Source organism: Oryza brachyantha, chromosome 7 (genome assembly GCF_000231095.2).
Source record: "Oryza brachyantha chromosome 7, ObraRS2, whole genome shotgun sequence".
NCBI classification, from domain to species: Eukaryota; Viridiplantae; Streptophyta; class Magnoliopsida; order Poales; family Poaceae; genus Oryza; species Oryza brachyantha.
In genome coordinates, this window is record NC_023169.2 from 370,432 (window position 1) to 389,832 (window position 19,401).

Genomic DNA, 19,401 nt, shown 5'->3' on the forward strand with positions numbered 1-19,401 from the left:
TTTGTATCTTTTGGCTAATGGTGTATTTGGGCACTATAATGGTAGGAAATTGGAAGGTTGGTGTAGGTTTAAATAATGGGAGTTTACTCTATAATTGTGGGTAGCGATAGAGTGGTTGGGTTATACATATCGTGTATTGTGGAGACCAAGGAAATAATTGAATTTCGACCAGCGTATGCGTTGAGGCGTAGGGTACGAAAAAACAATTATCCAGCCTTAGGATTAGGTTATACCGGATTTATGGCTAAATGGTTGATGTCGGGTTCATAAACCACGCGTTCATTGTTATTAAAGTTGCAAAGTCTCAGCAGTTATTTAGTGGCTAAAGAATAAAAATATTGCAAATAAACATCTAAAAGAAAACATTATAAATAAATGATAAACTAGTAATAGAAATAAAGAATAAATAAACGAATCTATATTTTTCAATAATACTACCTCCATTTCATATTGTAAGACTTTTTAGTCTTGCCTAAATTAATTCATTGAGAAATGCATATAATTTATATATGTGTCTAGATTCATTAGCATCAATATGAATCTAGGCAATGCTAGAAAGTCTTACATTGCGAAATGGATGCAGTAGTTTTAAAAGAAGGAAAAAGAGGATCAATAAGTAATAAAAATAGTAGAAATATTTGTAGATTAAGATATTTTAAGGTATCGGGAATAAAGAGATTAGTTTTGAGAATATGTTTTATTTAAGTTGGATTTGGAATAAGAGAAGAAGAAAATTTAAACCTAGAAGATTTTATAGATATAATTATAAATTTAAATAGAATCAGTAAAGAAGATAAATACTTTAGTTTTAGATAAAATTAAAGCTAATTTGAATTGGTCCTCTTTAAACTATCTATAAGATATCCTATACAATTTTTAACAGAAGAGAGATAAAAATTATCTCTTAATCAAGAGATAGTCTCTTGTACATATTTTAATATTAATTAAGAATGAATTTTAAGCTCATTTGTATTACAAGGTATTTGCTAAGAGCCAGATAAAAAAGTTGTCCCTTATGTTGTCTACTGTTGTAGGTGACCTTCTGTACTAAGGGGAGAAAAATTACTTTATAAAAATGGTGGGGCCCACATTCATTATGTCTCCTTATCTTCTCCTTGCTCCCTCCTCCTTTCTTTCTTGCTCTCTGCTTTTCCAGCGACAGCGCAAGGGAAGAGAGAGAGAGAGAGATGGAGAGAGCTGGCGGCCCAACAGCAAATGGAAGCCCACGAATCCCAACGGTTCAGGCCCAATAAAACCACGCGCGCGGAGGCAACCCAACCCAACCCAACCCAACCCAACTTACCAGTCCATCCGACAGCACGCCGCCGCCGCCGCCGCCACCGCGCGCGGCTCTCCTCCTCTCCCTGACTCCGCTGCGTGGGGGAAGGGGTTGCGGCGTCCTGCTGCGTGCCGCGTGCCCCCGGCCTTCCTCCCCACCCAGCCGGAAATGGACCGGACGCCGGGGAAGAGCAGCCCCTCCAAACGGCGGCGCGACGCCAGGGCGCCCGAGGCGGCGGCGGAGGTGATCGAACGGGAGGCGCCCGTCGCTTCTGCTCCAGGTACGGGGCCATGCCCCTCCTCTCTCGCTCTAGGTCGCAGCAGCGGGGCGCATTGTCTGCGGCTACTGCCTAGCTATACCTAGGGTTAGGGTTTATCTTATCCATGCGGCTGGGGTATTGTGATTGTCGTTGATCCGTGCAGCCTTTGCGAGTTCATCTCTTGAGCTGATGTTGCGTTCGCACATATTTGTTTTAGAACAATTAGGAGCATTGCTTGCTCATGGCATGCTTCTAATTGCATTTCGCCTACCTGCCCTCATGACGTTTTTAGTAGGGTTTAGATCAGAGTTGCGTTGAGAAGGCACTAATCATGCTTATCGGTATTTGCTTTGACGCTTCTGCAGTGGAGGGGACACCAAAGGGGAAGAAATCCAAGTCAAAGAAAGGAAAGAAGCATAAGCAGCAGGAATCCCCTTCTTCTGTATCCGATGCCAGTGCTATTGTGACACATAAAGATTTGGCCAATGAATCTGGAAATGGTTACACAAGTGGGGAAGGTGCTACCACATCCACGGCGCCTGTGCTGGAGGCGCAGAAGGAGGTGGATGAGCAGGAGGCTCCCAACATTTCTGCTTCAGGTACGGCCCATCTCCTCCTCGCTGTAAGTCCCAACAGCGGATGGTGGGCGCATGTCTGGGTCTTTTGCCTACAGTAAGGGCCTGGAGAGTCCAATTCTTGATTTCTTGCTTCTGATGCCATTGGTTTGAACTGCATTTGCATGTTCAATTCTTCAACTGATATGACATTCCCCATATATATATATATATATATATATATATATATATATATATATATATATATATATATATATCACAGTTCTAGTTGTGTTTGGCCTAACCTGCCATGCTGAAATTCTGAGTAGGGCATTGGTTCAAGTTGCGAACGTGGTAATCATACTTATCAGTATGTATTTTGACTTCTGCAGTGGAGGTGCAAGCGCAAAAGGGGAAGAAATTAAAGGACAAGAAACGAAAGAAGCATAAGCAGCAGGAATCCTCTTCTGCTGTTATGGCTGCTACAGATTTGTTCAGTGAATCTGGAATTGGTTGTACGAGTGGGGAAGGTACCACCACCTCCATGGCACCAGTGCAGGAGGCAGACGAGCAGCTGGCTCCCACTGTTTCTGCCTCAGGTATGGTCCATCTCCTCACTGTAAGTCCCAACACCTGGGCGGTGGGCATATGCCTTGGTCTTTTTCCTTTAGTTTGGGCCTGGAGAGTCCAATTCTTGATTTCTTGCCCGTGATGCCATTGGTTTGATGAGCATTTGCAAGTTCTATTCTTCAACTCATATTGCATTTGCTCGGATTTCTTTTAAAAAAACACGGTATTTGCATATCGCCCTGATACCATAGTTCAAGTGCATTTTGTTTAACTTGGGAACCCTGCCCCACTGAAATTTTATGTAGGTTAACATTTCAAATTGTGTCGAGAGAGCAGTAATCATGCTTATCAGTATTTATTTTGACTTCTGCAGTGGAGGCACAAGCGCAAAAGGGGAAGAAATCAAAGGAGAAGAAACGGAAGAGGCATAAGCAGCAGGAATCTCATTCTGATGTATCTGATGTTAGTGCTATTGTGACGGATACAGATTTGGTCATTGAATCTGGAAATCGTTCCACAAGTGGGGAAGGTGCATTACGAGATGCTGATGTTGTTCCGAGCCCCAGAAGTGAGCATGATCCAACGCCAGAAATGGATCGAATGCCAGGGAAGAGCAAGGCCTCAAAACGACGGTGTGGCGCCACCACATCCATGCCTGTGGCGCTGGAGGCGGAGAAAGAGGTGGATGAACAGGAGACTACCGTCACTTCTACTGCAGGTATGGACCATGTCCTCTTTGTGGTAGGTCACAACAGCTGGGCTCATACCCTGGGCTTTTAGCTTATAGCTTGGTTAGGGCTTATCCATGCAACATTTTGAGAGTCCAAATCTTGATTTCTTACCTCTGATGCCAATGATTCAATGAGCCTTGGTGAGTTCATTTCTTGAACTGATATTTTACCTCCGTTTCACATTATTAGATGTTTTGGCCCTCCCTATATTCATAGTGATGCTAATGAATCTGGGAACATATATAAAACATATCCATTGATCCATGGATAAATCTAGGTGGGGCCAAAACATCTTATAATATGAAACTGAGGGAGTAGTATTTGCACGGATTTCTTTCCAAAAAAAAAAGTTGCAGCTGCACAGCGTAATGATGCCATAGTTCTAATTGCATTTCACCAACTTGCTCGCTGTGCCCTCATGGAATTCTGAATTGGGTTTTGGTTGGGATTGTATCGAGAAAGCATTAATTATGCTTATCAGTATTTGTTTTAACATTTTTGCAGTGGAGAGGACACCAGATGGTAAGAAATCGAAGTCTAAGAAACACAAGAAGTATAAGCAACAGCAATCCCCTTCTGTGTCTGATGCCAGTGCTGTTGTGATGGACACAGATTTGGCCAATGAATCTGGAGATGGTTGCAGGAGTGGGGAAGCTGCATTACAAGATGTTGATGTTGTCAGTTCCAGAAATGGGCAAGATCCAAAATGTCCTGAGGTTAACAGTTCTGAGGATTCAGTGGCAGGAAAGAAAGGGGATACAGATGATAACTCCCAGCTCTGCAGCTCATTGCACGAGAGTTATGTAGAAAGAAGAAGGCGAAAGAATAGAGAAAGGAAGAGGAGAAAGAAGGAAAATGCCAATAGGAGCAATGTGCAGAATCCTTCTTCACAACCTAGTGCCACTGAGGTTGGTTTGGTGACTACAGCTGATGAGGATAATACTCCTGGCTCAAAATGCAAGAATCCTTCTTTGCTACCTGGTGCTGGTGAGGTTGGCTTGGTGATGACAGCTGATGGGAATAATACTCCAGGCTCTGAATGCAAGAAATCAAACAAGAAGAGGAAGAGAAATCAAACAATTGTTAGTGAGGCACCCTTGGTACAAAGGATGGGTTTGGGTGAGACTGCTTCAGTTGGAATGATGGATGAAGTTCAACCTATCTTATCTGATAGCCGACATGCAAGGAGTGATAGGTCAGATGTTTTGTCGAATTTAGGTCAGATGCACAAAGAGAAATATCGGGACATCTACTCACCAAGAGGGTCGCTGATAAGATTTCAAAGGAAAAAACTTCTTATTCTGGATATTAATGGTTTGCTTGCGGATATCAATCAGGACCACCACAATGCCCACATGTCAGATGCAAAGGTTCGAGGAAAATTAGGTAAGTCGCTCATTTAATATTTGATACATGATTATACATATACTGCTATTCTTTGTAAATAATAGGAGCAACCCATAGAATACAATATACTAATTTATATTAATTTACAATTGTTTATTGTATGTGCGCCAGTCTTCAGAAGACCGTACTGCAATGATTTTCTGAAATTTTGCTTCCAGAAATTTGAGTTAGGGATATGGTCGTCGAGATTGAAGTAATAATTCCTCCCTGCATTTCTGGTTCACGCTGGGGTTTCTTTGCATGTTGCTAACGGCAAAATTCTTATTCTTCAGAGCAAATGTGGATGCGGTTATAAATATCATTATGGAGGAGGATATGAAAGAATCCCTGTTATTCTGTTGGGTAAGTCATGGAAAAGTATGCATAGTTGCTACAGCATACAACTAAATTCATTCCTGTGTGTTTCATTCATGGTTTCCGCCTAGCTAGTAATTGAAAGAAAGCCAAGTGGTTGTTGAAAAACTCTGTTTTCAAAATTTTCACTGTATTTTTGTTTAGTACTATTATTTGTTTTCTCTTTCTCTGTAGTTTTGGTTGTGAGCCAGGTCCTAATTCACACATTATAATTTGCCAGGACTTGTCAAAATGCACAGGCACTAAGTTTAAAACTCTTGAAAACAAAGATAAACCATTAGTATTGAAGGAGCTAAAGAAACTGTGGAATAAAGAGGATCCTGATCTTCCATGGGAGCAAGGAGAGTTTTCACCTTCAAATACATTACTTGTAGATGATTCCCCTTACAAGGCTCTGGGCAATCCGGTACTGAGTTCACCCCTGTTCCTGTGCGAGTTATATGATAAGATCAATTTGTTGTAACTCACATGCATTATTCTTCTCTTTATACATGTTTTTTGCAGTCACACACTGCCATTTTTCCTCATCCGTACCGCTATCTTGACAAGAAAGATAATTCATTGGGTATATCCATAATTTCAAGATCTATTTAGGTATTTCTTATCTTTGAAATGGTTAATGTTGATTCTAATTTCCCATGAACAGCACCTGGTGGAGATCTTCGGGTGTATCTGGAGAACCTTGCTGCTGCTGCTGATGTTCAGTCCTACGTTCGGGAGCACCCATTTGGTCAACCTTCCATTACAAAGAGTCATCAACATTGGGGTTTCTATGTGAAAGTACTTGAAAGTCTGGAGAAGCCCATTGCCTGATGGCCCCCCTTTCCTGTGTTCAGTTTGCTAATGCATTGAAGCCATCGAGTGTTTGCATGGGCATGAAGTTTTGATCCCTTTGGGTTCTGTCTGCTCACTTGACACAGCTACCTGTAGACGACTTTTGTACTAGTTGTGTAGAGCCTTAGACAAGGGTGCAATTGCCCAGTTTTGATAGTCCTATGTTGTTTTGGCCCCTATACCTGTTGACCTGTACTTCAGCCACACATACACTGATTCAATCATTCCCCTGCATCTAGGATATCAGGGTTGCAATTGTAAGCTCCCATTGAGAGATTTTGGTGAACTATTTTGTGACTTGTAAGGATATTGCAATTTTGCAAGCTGTAACCTTTCTCCCTCGCACAAAGTGCCGTAATCGTGTAACTATCATTGAGCTCTCATGTAACTCCAATTCTGGCCAGGAACAGGACAAATATTGTCATTGCGAATGTGATTGGTTTGTCCAAAGAAATTGTACGTTGCTCTGAATTCTGAAACGTCCAATTCTGGGAGGCCTTTTCAGCAATATATTGAGAGTGACCTTTTGTGCAGGACACATCCAAAGGCTGCCAATATCTTCTTTTTTTTTGTGTAAAAAATCGTTCTCTGAACTTGATCGCGATGATGGTAATTTGTGTCGATATGATTATCAAGAATTGTGCCTCAGGATTTGCAGTTTCATGCAAAACCTGATATCCTTCTCTGTGACATTGAAACATCTGTACTACCAATTATCTTCGAGATGCTGTATGGACCATCAGGCCAACTCATTGCTCCAGGATAAAACATGTCTCTGTTCATGCTTCCTAAATCATTATCTAGTATATACACTGTTTGATAGTACATGTTTAACTCAGATACATGATACATGCATGCGGCTGCTTGGCCTTAGATTGGATGGAGCAGGATTCCATAATTGAAGGCAGGAAGGTAAGTATTGTTTAACATGTATAGATTGCTTGTCCTTGTAATGATGAATGAATGCAGCAGGAGGAGCCTGACGATCTAGTCTGAATGTTTAACGTTAAGTGCAGGTTGCAGAGTCACGAGGTGCTTGCTCAAGCTCAAGTGTGAAGTGTGCGTGTGGTCACAGTCTGGACTGGCAGCAGCACAGCACATCCAGCACATCCTGCCATCCTGGAGACGGAGAAGCCCCCGCCTGATTCAGCTGAAATCTTCAATTGCCTGACTATTCTGACAATAACCAAAGTCTTGTCCCTTATCAGCGAGTGTCAATGAGGGCTAATGAAGTTAAGTAACCTGGATTTGGTCCCATTTATTTATTTTATCCTGCTTAGGGCTCCTTCCATGAATTTCATAGGATTTTTATAGAAAAACAGTTCATTTCCTATAAAATACCCGTAAAATTCTTCCAAACTGAATAGGCCCTTAGTTGAACTTATATTGTCAAGAATCTAGAGAGAAATTTAACTATTTGCCACTTTTACATTTGCCACTCATCTCTCGTTGTAGTTGTGAGAGGGATTAAGTGGCTGTGGTAAAAAGTGACAAAAAATTAAAAGTCCTGAATCCAGAAATCTGCTTAGGTTGGGAGAGATGCCCAACAGAAAGAATTTCCTTCCCTTACTCTAGAAATATCACTTTTGGTTCAAGAAGCCCAACTAATACATCTATGCTACACCAATTAGCTTGCTGATGGTTCAGTAAAAGTTGTGAAATGTTTCCTGCATTTCCTTGGATGATATTCACGTGTCAAGGTGAAACTTCAGCAGTTCAGCTTGACCATAAAGATCCTTAAGTTAGCAGTCGATATGGGGGTGTTGTACTATGTTTGGTTCAATATGCTAGCACAAATATCCAATTCAATCAACACAGCTTCACAAATCATGTATTAGTGCATCTGTTCTTGCTGTCTATAATTCTATATGAGTTACTCTTGGAAGGTTATCCCGTATGCCATTCCAATGGTAAAACCATAAAAGTATGTCAATTGTTTACAAGGATACTTCACTACCCACATCATACCATAGCAACGAGATATTCATAAATGAGGAGGCGACAAGATGCAAATGCCACACGCATGAGTCATGACTTGCTAGGGAGACCTTTTGTCATCTTTTGCTAGATTTTGTTGGGTTCTTGTAGTACTGTCATAGTAGTACTACTACTACGTCCAACAATGGCTTATGTATACACGCATCTTGCCATACACATACCATATACTACTGGTAGTCTGGTACTGTAGCATTACACTACTAGGATGGATCCTAGTTAGGCTGATGAGTCAGTCAGACTGGACCTGCAGCATGCTGTGAAATGCATTTATTAAACACCAATTCAATTGCTGCTCATGGTCTTGCATGGCTTGTGAAAATGGCAACATCAAGCAATGGACCACAACACCATGAAGACGTGTGATGCATCTCTCTCTCTCTTGTGAGGTAGAGGTAGCAACAAGCATATCACTTTCAGTAGTGATAAGGGCAGAAAGCTTCTGTAGATTTGCAGGTAGCCTGTATGTGTGTGTGTGTGTTCTTCCTTGCTCAGGAGGTTAATTGTACACATCGTCTCATGCTGCATGCGTGAACCTGCCTTTTCTTTTTTGTTCCCTTTTGTGATGCAGATTTTTGCCTTTCTGTTCTCTTGGCTAGCAAGAGCATCATTAGTTTAATACTACTTAGCATGGTAAATTAACTTTTGTTTTGTCATTTGCATCTTATCGATGACCCAACGTCGAAGCAAAGAGGGAGTCAGGGAGAATACATGCATGCCGTTGCCTACGGCCAAATGCATAGTTTGATGCATCGAGAAGTGAAACCACGCACAAAACAAATGAATTTGTTCAGTTATTAAAATGCACACTATCTTCTTGATTCCATCAAACAACTAAACAAGCAACAGGATGTCAAAGTGTCCATCTCTCCTGTACTAACGGTATTGCTGCAATCTCTATGCATCTTGGCTCAATTTTGATTAAGGTGGTGTTTAGTTGCCAAAATTTTGATTAATTTAGTGATGATCTAGCTGGTCAATGCGATGGCTCCCATGTGCGCTAGTGATCTATATACATGCAAAGACTGAGGCAGCACACTATTGAAAGATTTTCTTATTGGACATGAGAAACCTACATGTATGATATGGCTGGACCATACTGTATTTTGACTGGCCTCATACTACTACAAGAATTGATGATCACTGCTTGGCTTGCCTGCTCGTTAATTAGTCTGTGAATGGAATCAAGCTGTTTGAGGAGTCCTGACCTACCATGGACAATACTGATCTGGGTCTTGTTAGGGCTCACATGGGTGCAGGTGCATGTGGGTGGGGGAAGCTTCTGATGCAGAGGATGAAGAAGCAGAGAAGAAAACTGTACAGCATCATCATGTGCCAGCCTAGCTGGTTGCAGATAGGTCTTTTGTTTGTTTGATTGATCATGCTTGGGGATTATTGAGGGGGGCAACCTCCTCCTCCCTGTGTCCTGTCCTTGATAATTTTGCTACTAATTGCTGTTGCTATTGCCACTGGACACCTACTTTTATTTTCCCATGTGATTGTGCTTGGTGCACCTGCAATTCTGCACTGCACTGCATCCCCTCACTGTCACCACCAGTTCTTGTCCAAAAGCCTAATTATTAATGATCTTCAGTTATATGATACTATATTCTTATCTCTTAGCCATTCTGCAGAGTTCTTACCCTATTTGATTAGCTGTTACTTTCCCACATTAACTTGCACCTGTTTGGTAGTTATTGTCAAGCCGTGGTTATTAAGCAAAAGATCAAGGGGAATTACATTTTACTAGTAGAATTGAAGCAGGAGTCCACACTGAAATGAATTGGAAAATAACCTACCAGACAGACCGACCGACAGAGTGAGTCCCTTTTAACTTCATGTGATAGAATAGAATCAAATGAATGCCACATCATGATTCCTGCCAGAAAAAGATAGAAAAGCACTGGAAAGTAAAGATGGAGACAAAGATCAGATCTTGCCTACTGCCAAGGGAATTTCTTAATCAGTATTTTATCATGCTTACCAAGCTAGTAATTAATGGCTCTTTCAGGACAATCACGTTTGCCTCACTGTACCAGCTGTTACAGGTCTCTAAACAAATTGCAGGTTGGTTCATGAGTGTGTCTGATCAGGACAGTCATGTGTTTGGTGCAAGGAGATCAAGAGGCTACATAAAAAGATGTGTTGTGTTTTTCTATGCAGTTCAGTACATTATCCACCATGACCTGCAAAATCCCTTTTCTTTATCCAATTACTGAACATTAATACTACCAGTAATTTTTGCATTGCGTATCACATTACGCTTGCTATCAATTAGTCGGTCGTTAAAAAGGGTCCTGTATGTGATTGATTAAGATGGATGAGGTATCTCATTCCATCCACTATTCATCAATGATTTAGACGACTGAAAGATTGTAGTCTTCCTGACAGAGAAATAGTATGAATTATCACTCATTTGAGTTGGTCTGCCTCTTTCACCTTAGTCGGAGATACTGTCAAATATACTCATCACTGACTCACAGTGTGCAATGTTCCTTTCACCCCTCTGGAAAATTAGTTCCCATTAAGATCTAATAAATATTTTAAGCGTAAAAGGCACTAATATTTACAATTAGCTAGAAGATCCACATTGGAGTAGGTAACTGACAAACACACCCTCTTTGGCTTCTCTCTTTCACTGAAAAAACTAGTGCATGTTCTAGTAGCAAATGCTTCTTGGATTGTTCATGCTTCATGCTTGAGCAGTTTCTTCTGTTAGGTCAACCCTCAAGTCTCAACACAAAAAATGTGGACCAAAGCCATTAGTCATCAACAGTTCAAACAGCAGCCTAACTGAAAGGCTAACAGTCACATTTCTTGGATCATTACATGGGGTTATTTTGGTCATTTTATTTAGACAAGAATCCATATAATCCACATATATCCCTCTGTCTTCACATCTTGTTTTCACTTGCTGCAATGCTATCGTTGCAGCAGAGCTTGCAGGTGCAGCACAGCACAGCATGAATATATGCTTGAAAGCCAAGAATTGGTGCTGGTCTGATCTTGAGCTCACGGATGAACACCATCAATGCACTGTTTGTTAGTTGGCCCTGCACTCCTCCTCCCTCACATTAATGCCTCCTTGACTAAAAGTGCAGTGCAGTTGAGTTACATATACAGATTACAGATCATTTTATACTAATGACACAGCTAACCTTTGCAAGGCCACCCTGTGAGACCATTTAGCAGCAGCAGGCTGTATCTCACCAACCAGTTATTAGCAACAGAATAGCAGGGGATTTTACTGAGACCCAACTAACTCTTGAGAAAGCCTTTCTTGCCTGAATGCCAAAATGACAAAGAGATGCTGATGTGGGTGCCTTTGGTGGTGTGCAGAAAACAGGCACCATCCATCTCTCATGGTGGAGAGGGCCAAGAAAGACTTTGGAACAGCACATGGGGTGCCTGAGAAGAGAACAAAGCACCCCACTGCCCCACCCTACATCTCTCCCTGATGATGCACTTATACTTTTAGCCTGCTAATACAACACTGTCAGTGTCTTTCAACTGCTCTTTAACGTGCATCTAGCAGGGTAGTTAATGTACTCACATTATGCTAATTTCCATTAGACAAAAGAAAGCAAAGTCCTCCTTAGTCATATGGTTTGTCTTGCATTGCAGTCCTGTACACACCCAATGCCTGGCCATCTCAAAGTCGCTCCTTTCTCACCCATTTTTCTAAGCTTCACAACCCTTCCTTCCGCTAGGCGCTAGCTAGTAGTAAGAAGAAGAAGAAGAAGAAGAAGAAGAAGAAGAAGAAGAAGAAGGGCGCCATTGATGTTCTTGATGCTTACACAGTCGCAAGATCTCCTCCCTCTTCCCTGGTCCATTCAGAGAAGAGGACACTGGTTGAGATGTTCTTGTTGGTGTGATTGAGCTGGTAGCAAGAGGTCACACTGGTTGGTGGCTCCTCCTCCCTGCATTCAGCAAATTCTTGGGATTTCTTCCTCTCGAGGTGCTTGGTTGCTGGGAGGAGGAAGAGATGCCGGCCAAGTACTTGCAGGTGTTGGGGGAGGACAGGCGGCCGGAACTGCACCGGCAGACGGGGTGCGTCACCGGGATCTTTCAGGCGTTCGACCGCCGGTATCCCCTCGCCGCCCACCATTCCCACAAGCGCCTTCTTCCCCCAGGTGCTTCCCTTCTCCTGTGCTCGTTCCAAAGATGCAATTTTTTTTTTTACTTTCCTTTGTCTATTTCATTCTGCCACATCGAGATTTTCTTGTTTAGTTCCAGGCTATGCATTAACATTTCTATGTAAAATGCATGTCCCCAAAAAATTAATCGACTTGTCTTTTGCTTTTGATATGTGCAATTAAAGGCTTATAAACCCATAATTGGTGTGAAAGATGAGTGAACTTGCTTGGTCTCAGAAGCTGCCAATAACTCCATGTGTCACTCAGGGTTGTATGATGAATGGTGCTGTGCATGCTCCGGTTTTTTTGGTGTTTCTTCATCGTGCATTGAATTGCTAGGTGTTGATGGCAATTAGTGAGATCTAGCTTTTTTCCCCAAATTTTGGGCGAGGTGCCGGATTTTACAGGTGCATTTAGTTTTTGTGTGCGTAGAGTCAGATGGAAAATTTTTTCTCTGGAATCTTTAGCAGCTAATAAGACCTTCTTTTTTATAAAAAAAATGTGCACTAGTGCTAAGTGCTAACTAGCTGGGAGTTGGTCACAGCAACCGACAAAAAAGTAAGCCATTACGCCCTGTAGAAAAGATTAAGAACTTTGCCTTGGATAATCAGTCTATCTCATTAATGTTGACAGCACCAGTTAATAAATTAAAGAGTAGAAGGTTCTTCGCGAGAAATGTGGCTGTTCGGATGACCTATGATCGACATTGACATTTTTGTTTCTTTTAGTTTGTAACCATTTGAAAATTTTCTCTCTTTTTTTTTTTTTGAATCTGCAGATTTCTTCTAGTTTGCAATCATTTAAGTAAGATGTGTTTTTAGGCTGGTTCAGTGCTGAAAATTATTTCCCTTTTGTGAAACAGCCCATGCACTGTCAAGCAGCCCAAGTGTTGGGGAAGAGCGAACAAGATATTCATCTCAGATTGTTCTCGTAAGTTCCAATATTCATTCTTACATCCAACAGGCATGGGTGCATTGTTTATTGGCTTCCACAATCTGTTTGACTGGCTGCAATCTGCATTCAGGACAAGAACTTGAGCAAAAGCTGGATTGATAATCAAAGAGCGCCATTAACAGTGGAGTTGTCGCAAGGATCTTGTTCATCATCATCTTGTTCTTCATTGTCCTCCCTTGATGGAAACAGATCAACGCAGCAGGACCTATCCTCCACTGATCGAATGCTCTTCCCGGAGAAGCCGTTCAAATGCTCACCAAAGCTCAAGAGCTCTTCTGACAGTGACAACGGAGTGGAGAGCTACCTTGATGATGCCCTCGCCAAGCTCTCAGCCCAATCCAGTTATCCAACTCATGGTATAAGAAATCTTGTAAAGGATTCAATATATAGAGATTCCCGCGATTCTTCGGCCAGAACTTTCACCAAAGAAGCAGAAAAAGATCACCTATTCAGCTGTGGAGATCAACCTAGAAGCTTGGATGAACCTCCTAGCAGTGCAACCCAAGAAAAAAACAAGGGAACTGTGGACATTAATGAATCCCTCCGGGTTTTAGCCAAGTTCAGGGAGCCCTCTTGGAATCCATCTGAATCAGGTCAGCAACCAAGGCTGTCATATGATGCTCCTCGCTTCTCATGTGAAGGAAGGGAATCAGCATCAAAATTCAGGGAGGTGCCAAGATTGTCACTAGACATAAAGGAAAGCCCTCTTAGGAATCGTGAAATCGACTTAAGGTCAAAGCCAAGCATGATTGCTGAAGACGGGAGAAGCAGTATCAATAGAGAATTAAATCCAGCCTTGGAGACCCAGCAAGAACAAAATGCCTGTAAGCGTCTCCCCAGCGTCGTTGCGAAACTCATGGGATTGGAAGCCTTGCCAGAGCATAAGGACAATACTGTCATACCTTCACAGGTATCCAAATCAGTTACAGAGAGGAGTGAAGAGCCCATGCTGAGGCCTTTGAACTTTTCTTCCCATAATGAGCCTACTCCGAGGCAACAAAGGAATCTGGATGCAACAATCAGGAATGTTCCTAACTCTAAGTTCCCTGTCGAAACTGCACCTTGGAAACAGCAGGAGAAGATTGTGCTACCTAGAAAATTGCCAAAGGGATCAAAGGGAGTTCACGGAAAAGAGCAACCTGCTGCTTCGGTTTACAGCGAGATAGAGAAACGGCTCAAGGACCTTGATTTTCAGCAATCAAACAAGGATCTCAGGGCACTCAAGCAGATATTGGACTCGATGCAAGCGAAAGGATTGTTGCAGAACAAGAAACGTGAGGAACCATCTATGCTGAAGATACATGATGGAGAGAACGATAACAGAGAGGCGACTGACGTAAACCAGAGACCGAATGGTACCAGCAACACCCAACAGGCACCTGAAGGAGCTCTATCATTTTCAATGGAAGAAGAGAGCACTACAGAAAGATGCTTCAAATCACCTATTGTCATCATGAAGCCTGCAAAATCTGCAGACTTGTTGAGCAATGTAGCCGAGGATTCAACTGTTGATCCGCTTGGGGGTTTATCAGAACTACCGCAGCTGCGAACGGTCAATAGCGCTGATAAAAAGAAAAGCTCGAAGGCCATTAAAGCAGCCGTGGAGCAACATATGGAACCTAGTTCAAGGGTGCCTGCTCCTCAACCCGTTGCTTCTTTTGACAAGAGAGCAAATGGAAGGAACGAAGATATTAGCAGGAAACAGAAGTCTACTTCACAGCAGATGACCGAGAGCTCAGCCAGGAGACAGCAGATGCAAAGAGACAATAATGGAAGCTTGTTAAAGCATAAAAACTCCACTAGCCCTAGAGTAGTACAGAAAAAACATGATTTGGAGCGGAGGGCTAGACCACCAATTCCCTCTTCTGATTCAAACAAGAACCAAAGGCAATCTGTGGAAAGGAGTCATCTGGATTCAGTATCACCCAGAAGTAAATTTAGAAGAAAGCCTGCTCAAGCTCAACAAGTCGAAGATGGCCATCAAAATGGTGTAAGTAGCAGGACAAGGAGCCTGAACCAGCAAGGCAATGATATGTCCGTAAGGTCAGATGGTAGCATAAGTGTTGCATCAGAGCTGGATGTAGAAGTGACAAGTGCTGACAGGTCTGCAGACGTTAACGTATCAAGCTCTCGGCAGGGCACTCAGACTACTCCATCAGGAAGGAATCCTCAAAAAGTGGTAAATCATTTTCTTCCTCCAGTTGGTTATTTCATTCATAGAGGTTATTAATGTAAGCATAGTATTGTACTTCCTATTCTCCAAGCAAGAGCATATATATAAAAAGAGCTATAATACTTGATCATAGTGCTTCTGTAAAAGGAAATCGGTACAACTCTAGTTGGTTTCAGGCTGGGGGTTGAAATAATACATAATAAATATGGTAACTCTTGTCTAATTATGATTTTTTTTACCTAAATGCAGAAAACCTCTTATGATGCAAACAAGGACCTGCCATCTATGGATCCTGCAGCAACTATTTCTGAACGACCTAGTCCAGTGTCTGTGTTGGACTCTTCATTTGACCAGGAGGATTATTTCCGTACCAACAAGGTCTCAAATTCATCTAATGTTGGTAAGAACTGCTGCTTCACCAACTTCCTACTTAGTTTCCCAGAGTTGGTTATGGAAATTCTTATGTAGGGGTCTGGTGATGTTTACATGCCTTAGTAATTTGGTTTCTTCATATTAGTTTTCGACAAGTGGTGCCACCTGTTGGAGGTTCACGTGCACATAGTGAGCAAATAGAAATCTCCTGCAATCAATAATGCTACTCAGGTATAGAGTGGTGTGGGCATGATGCACCATCACTATAGCCTTCTGAATTTTCCTTGAGGAGGGAAAGAACAGAATTGGCAGTTGGAACAAAATCATACTGTGGTACTGTGATTGTACCTACCACTACCAATCAAAAAGACCATCTGTATCCACAGTTCCTTTCCAATGCATCCACATGGCTTGCTAGATAAACTGATACATCGTGATGCAACCCCTAAGTACTATAAGTTTCAATGATAATGTGCTTGTCGTTTTTATGCAGTAGTATTATTGACATTCCTAATTTCATTAATGTTGCAATATCAGCATGGAGTGCTGTAGAATTGGGCTTTATACCTTGCACTTGCTAGGATATTATTATCCCATTGTCTAAAAAAAAAGAAGTAGAAGTTACATGCTAGACTGGTTACTGAAACTGTTACTAGACACTGATTGCCAACAATTGATGCCTTGTTTCCTGAAACCTGCAGATGATGAGCGCCACCCATCACCATCAGATCAGTCTTCTAAGCCTTCCGACAACAGGCCAGCGCAATTCGTTACACAGGCCAAGAACAGCAAGCTGGCAAACATAGCCAGCCTCCTGGAGAAGCTGGAGAAACTGAATGTAAACAAGGATGAGGAAGAGGCTCCTCCCGTGGACCACATCGCCTTCCTGTGCGAGACACCAAGCCCAGACCATCGCTACGTCTCGGAGATCCTACTGGCCTCAGGCCTTCTGATGAAAGACCTGGGTTCATCACAGATGCAGCTCCACGCGTCGTCAGGCTGCCCCATCAACCCTGACCTGTTCCATGTTCTCGAGCAGCGGAAATCAGGCTGGGCATCCAAACAAGCTGGAGCTAATGATCCCAAGAGAGCGCACCGGCGGCTGGTGTTCGACGCGGTGAACGAGCTTCTCCTCGAGAGGTTCGACGGCGAGAGCGGCGTCCACTCTTCCGCCGTCGCCGGAGCAAGGGGTCGTCCGGCGATCAGCAGCGGGCAGCAGCTGGTGAGGATGGTGTGCTCCGGCATCGAGCGGCTGAGCAAGGAGAGGTCGCGGATGCGCCAGGAAGATGGCGGCGGCGGCGTGATCCCTGACGGCGACATCCTGCAGAGGCTGGAGGGGTGGTCGCCGTGCTTCGGCCGGAGGGAGCTCCCGGCCATGGTGCTGGAGATCGAGAGGTCGATATTCAAGGAGCTCGTCGACGAGGTGGTGCGTGGCGAGTCCGCCGACGGTCGGCCGGCCAAGGCGGCCGGAAGGCGCAGGAGGCGGCTCTTCGCTTGACGTGACGTCACCACAGCGGATAGTATGGTGACGTCAAGAGTGTGCAGTGAGTATTACTGTCATAGTATTGTGGAGTCCTCACTAGTTAATTTTCAAATGAGTGAACTTTTGGGAAAATTCGGTCTATATCTCTCTATATATATCTAACGAAACTTAAGAGCTTCTTTGGAACGTAGGTTGTTTTGAATAGAAAAAAATGCAGGAGGTGAGTGCCATATCAACTTAAATCCTATGGATTAGAGAAACATAAAAGAAAACTATAGGAATAACCATTTAAATCGTGCACGTAACAAGAGCGGGAACTAGAAAAGAGATTAAAAAATGATATACTTTTTTCTAAAAGGTTGGGCCTCATGTTCAAAATACTCCGAAATTGCTATGTTAGCAATATAACAAAATTATATGTTATTAAATAATCATTCTTTCACTTCTAAGGCTCAGGGTACCAATAAGCAGAAATATTATCAAAAGGCAAAAGAAAAAAAAATGATGACAATCTATCTAATATTTGATTGGAGCCAAGATATCCAGCTGAGAACCCAGCTTCTCCTCGGCAGCCTTCTCAGCCTTGAAGCGTAGCTTTGCCAATTGTTTCCTCCTCTCGTATGCAACTTTACCCTTTTCCTTCCTCTTTTCCTCCAATTCCTGCAGGTAATATAGACAATTGAGTTCAACGTGCTTTCATGTAAAAAAAAAACCGCACAAAAAAAAAGCCCTAGCTGTAATTGAGATGAGAACAGCCTAGAAGAGCAGGACATGGTTGATAAAATAGCACTAACAAAGAAATAAACACCCCAATCTTTTCGCTTTTGGTTCTGCTTAGAGCACCTCCAATGCAGGGTGCTTAGTGATGTGTTTAACAACATGATTAAGCTAAGCACTATACCGAGCACCTCTCTTTAGCACTCCATTGGAGGTGTCCTCATAAGTCAAGTTTTGAATTTTCAACCTTAAATTTGGAGTTGATTTTAGGGAGTTTTTTCACCGAAGTTGATTTTCCAACTTTGCTTTTAGGTTGATAAGAATATGTATATACAATTTTTATTCACTGATTATTTTTTGTTTGCATATATGTCGTTTGTCTTTTTCAGCCAAACAATGACCCTCAATGCAGGTAAATGAATTCAAATTGTCACACACACACACACACACACAGCATTTTTTGCTATATTATGACTATCAAAGGTATCTAGGAATTTCATCATGTTTCTGCAAATAAATAAATAGTATCCTTATGATTTCCTGCATCATCTAAGTTGACTAATCCTGCAGACAGTCGAGACTATGGTGTAAGAAAAATCTACAGGTGCACGGCATAAAAACAGCCCTATAAAAAAAGAGAAAACGTTTAATTGTTCTCATTGTGTCCAACAATAATAATAATAATTCAAGACAATGGAAATCCAAATCCAGAGCATGATGAGTTTGAGCTGAACGCACAACCAACCAATATAGTAAAACATTCACAAACATGTATCACTCAGCATATGGATTCATCGCAAAAACTAAAAGCACGTAATGTTATGGTGGTGAAATGAAAGAAAAGAAAAGACGGTTACCCTGATGGTGTCGTGGTAGTTCCAGCCGACCTCCTTGGAGAGGTGGCCGAGGAGGCAGTACTTGTGCCCGGGCTGCAGCCGCAGAACCCTAGAAAGAAAGAAAGGGAGATTAAACCCTAGAAGAGAGAAGAGAGGAGAGGAGAGGAGAGCACGGGCGCGTAGTGTAGCGTACTTGAGCGCGTCGGGGATGACCATGCGCTTGGTGCGGTCGTAGGGCGGGGGGACGCCGCCGAAGGCCTTGAGGGCGGCGAGGGCGGCCTCGCCGCGGGGGGTCTTGTGGGGGATCATGCCGCGGACGGTGCGCCAGAAGATGCGGGAGGGGGCGCGGAAGTGGATGGGCCCGTGCGACGGCTTGGTGTTCATCCGCTTGCGCAGGAACCGGAGGTACTTCATCTTCTGCCGCACCGGCCCGCCGGAGACGCACATCTCCTCGCACCGCACCACCACCACGCGCTGCCCGTTCAGCAGCTCCTTCGCCACCGCCGACGCCAGCCGCCCCATCATGTGGTTCCGCGCGTCCACCACCACCCGCCGCCTGCACACCCCCGACCCCGACACCATCTTCCCAACCCACCGGAGCTACGGCGTCGTCGGCGGCGGCGGAGAGAAGCGGTAGGGTTTACGAAATGACTCTCTTTTTCCTTCTTATTGTAATAGGTAGGTATCGATGAAGGGACAAATATATTGGTGTCATTTTCTAAGAGTAGAAAAAAAAACCTCGACGCC

The 19,401-nt window shown here is 43.0% G+C and overlaps 3 protein-coding genes across 4 annotated transcripts; 2 read left to right on the top strand and 1 right to left on the bottom strand.

The window, feature by feature from the left end:
* Positions 1–1,307: 1,307 nt before the first annotated feature.
* Positions 1,308–6,517, top strand: LOC102713103. 2 transcript variants are annotated; one of them, XM_015839579.2, is made up of 11 exons: positions 1,308–1,559; positions 1,904–2,137; positions 2,485–2,691; positions 3,036–3,380; positions 3,898–3,915; positions 4,006–4,779; positions 4,912–4,993; positions 5,073–5,142; positions 5,375–5,560; positions 5,659–5,719; positions 5,801–6,517. In XM_015839579.2, exons 1-11 carry the CDS (start codon positions 1,448–1,450, stop codon positions 5,965–5,967), a joined length of 2,256 nt encoding a protein of 751 aa, XP_015695065.1. In that variant the 5' UTR covers positions 1,308–1,447; the 3' UTR covers positions 5,968–6,517. The 2 variants fall into 2 exon arrangements, with proteins under 2 accessions (XP_015695065.1, XP_006658213.1); XM_006658150.3 differs by having other exon boundaries at positions 3,898–4,779.
* A 4,838-nt stretch (positions 6,518–11,355) lies between these two features.
* Positions 11,356–17,522, top strand: LOC102713381 (protein LONGIFOLIA 2). Its single transcript, XM_040525876.1, has 5 exons — positions 11,356–12,116; positions 12,982–13,049; positions 13,144–15,252; positions 15,496–15,646; positions 16,320–17,522. Exons 1-5 carry the CDS (start codon positions 11,969–11,971, stop codon positions 17,114–17,116), a joined length of 3,273 nt encoding a protein of 1,090 aa, XP_040381810.1. The 5' UTR covers positions 11,356–11,968; the 3' UTR covers positions 17,117–17,522.
* Positions 17,508–19,354, bottom strand: LOC102717628 (60S ribosomal protein L13a-2-like). Its single transcript, XM_006657338.3, has 3 exons — positions 18,848–19,354; positions 18,676–18,763; positions 17,508–17,761 (listed from the first exon to the last, which is right to left on the bottom strand). Exons 1-3 carry the CDS (start codon positions 19,234–19,236, stop codon positions 17,618–17,620), a joined length of 621 nt encoding a protein of 206 aa, XP_006657401.1. The 5' UTR covers positions 19,237–19,354; the 3' UTR covers positions 17,508–17,617.
* Positions 19,355–19,401: the final 47 nt, after the last annotated feature.

Excerpts from the sequence above, each read along its gene's own strand:
- LOC102713381 (XM_040525876.1), top strand. The coding sequence starts at position 11,969 with ATGCCGGCCAAGTACTTGCAGGTGTTGGGGGAGGACAGGCGGCCGGAA. Across the intron at positions 12,117-12,981 it reads CAAGCGCCTTCTTCCCCCAG|CCCATGCACTGTCAAGCAGC; the intron begins GTGCTTCCCTTC and ends TTTGTGAAACAG. Across the intron at positions 15,253-15,495 it reads GAAGGAATCCTCAAAAAGTG|AAAACCTCTTATGATGCAAA; the intron begins GTAAATCATTTT and ends ACCTAAATGCAG.
- LOC102717628 (XM_006657338.3), bottom strand. The coding sequence starts at position 19,236 with ATGGTGTCGGGGTCGGGGGTGTGCAGGCGGCGGGTGGTGGTGGACGCG. Across the intron at positions 18,764-18,847 it reads GTCATCCCCGACGCGCTCAA|GGTTCTGCGGCTGCAGCCCG; the intron begins GTACGCTACACT and ends CTTTCTTTCTAG. Across the intron at positions 17,762-18,675 it reads ACTACCACGACACCATCAGG|GAATTGGAGGAAAAGAGGAA; the intron begins GTAACCGTCTTT and ends TATTACCTGCAG.
- LOC102713103 (XM_006658150.3), top strand. The coding sequence starts at position 1,448 with ATGGACCGGACGCCGGGGAAGAGCAGCCCCTCCAAACGGCGGCGCGAC. Across the intron at positions 3,381-3,897 it reads TACCGTCACTTCTACTGCAG|TGGAGAGGACACCAGATGGT; the intron begins GTATGGACCATG and ends ACATTTTTGCAG. Across the intron at positions 5,143-5,374 it reads AATCCCTGTTATTCTGTTGG|GACTTGTCAAAATGCACAGG; the intron begins GTAAGTCATGGA and ends ATAATTTGCCAG.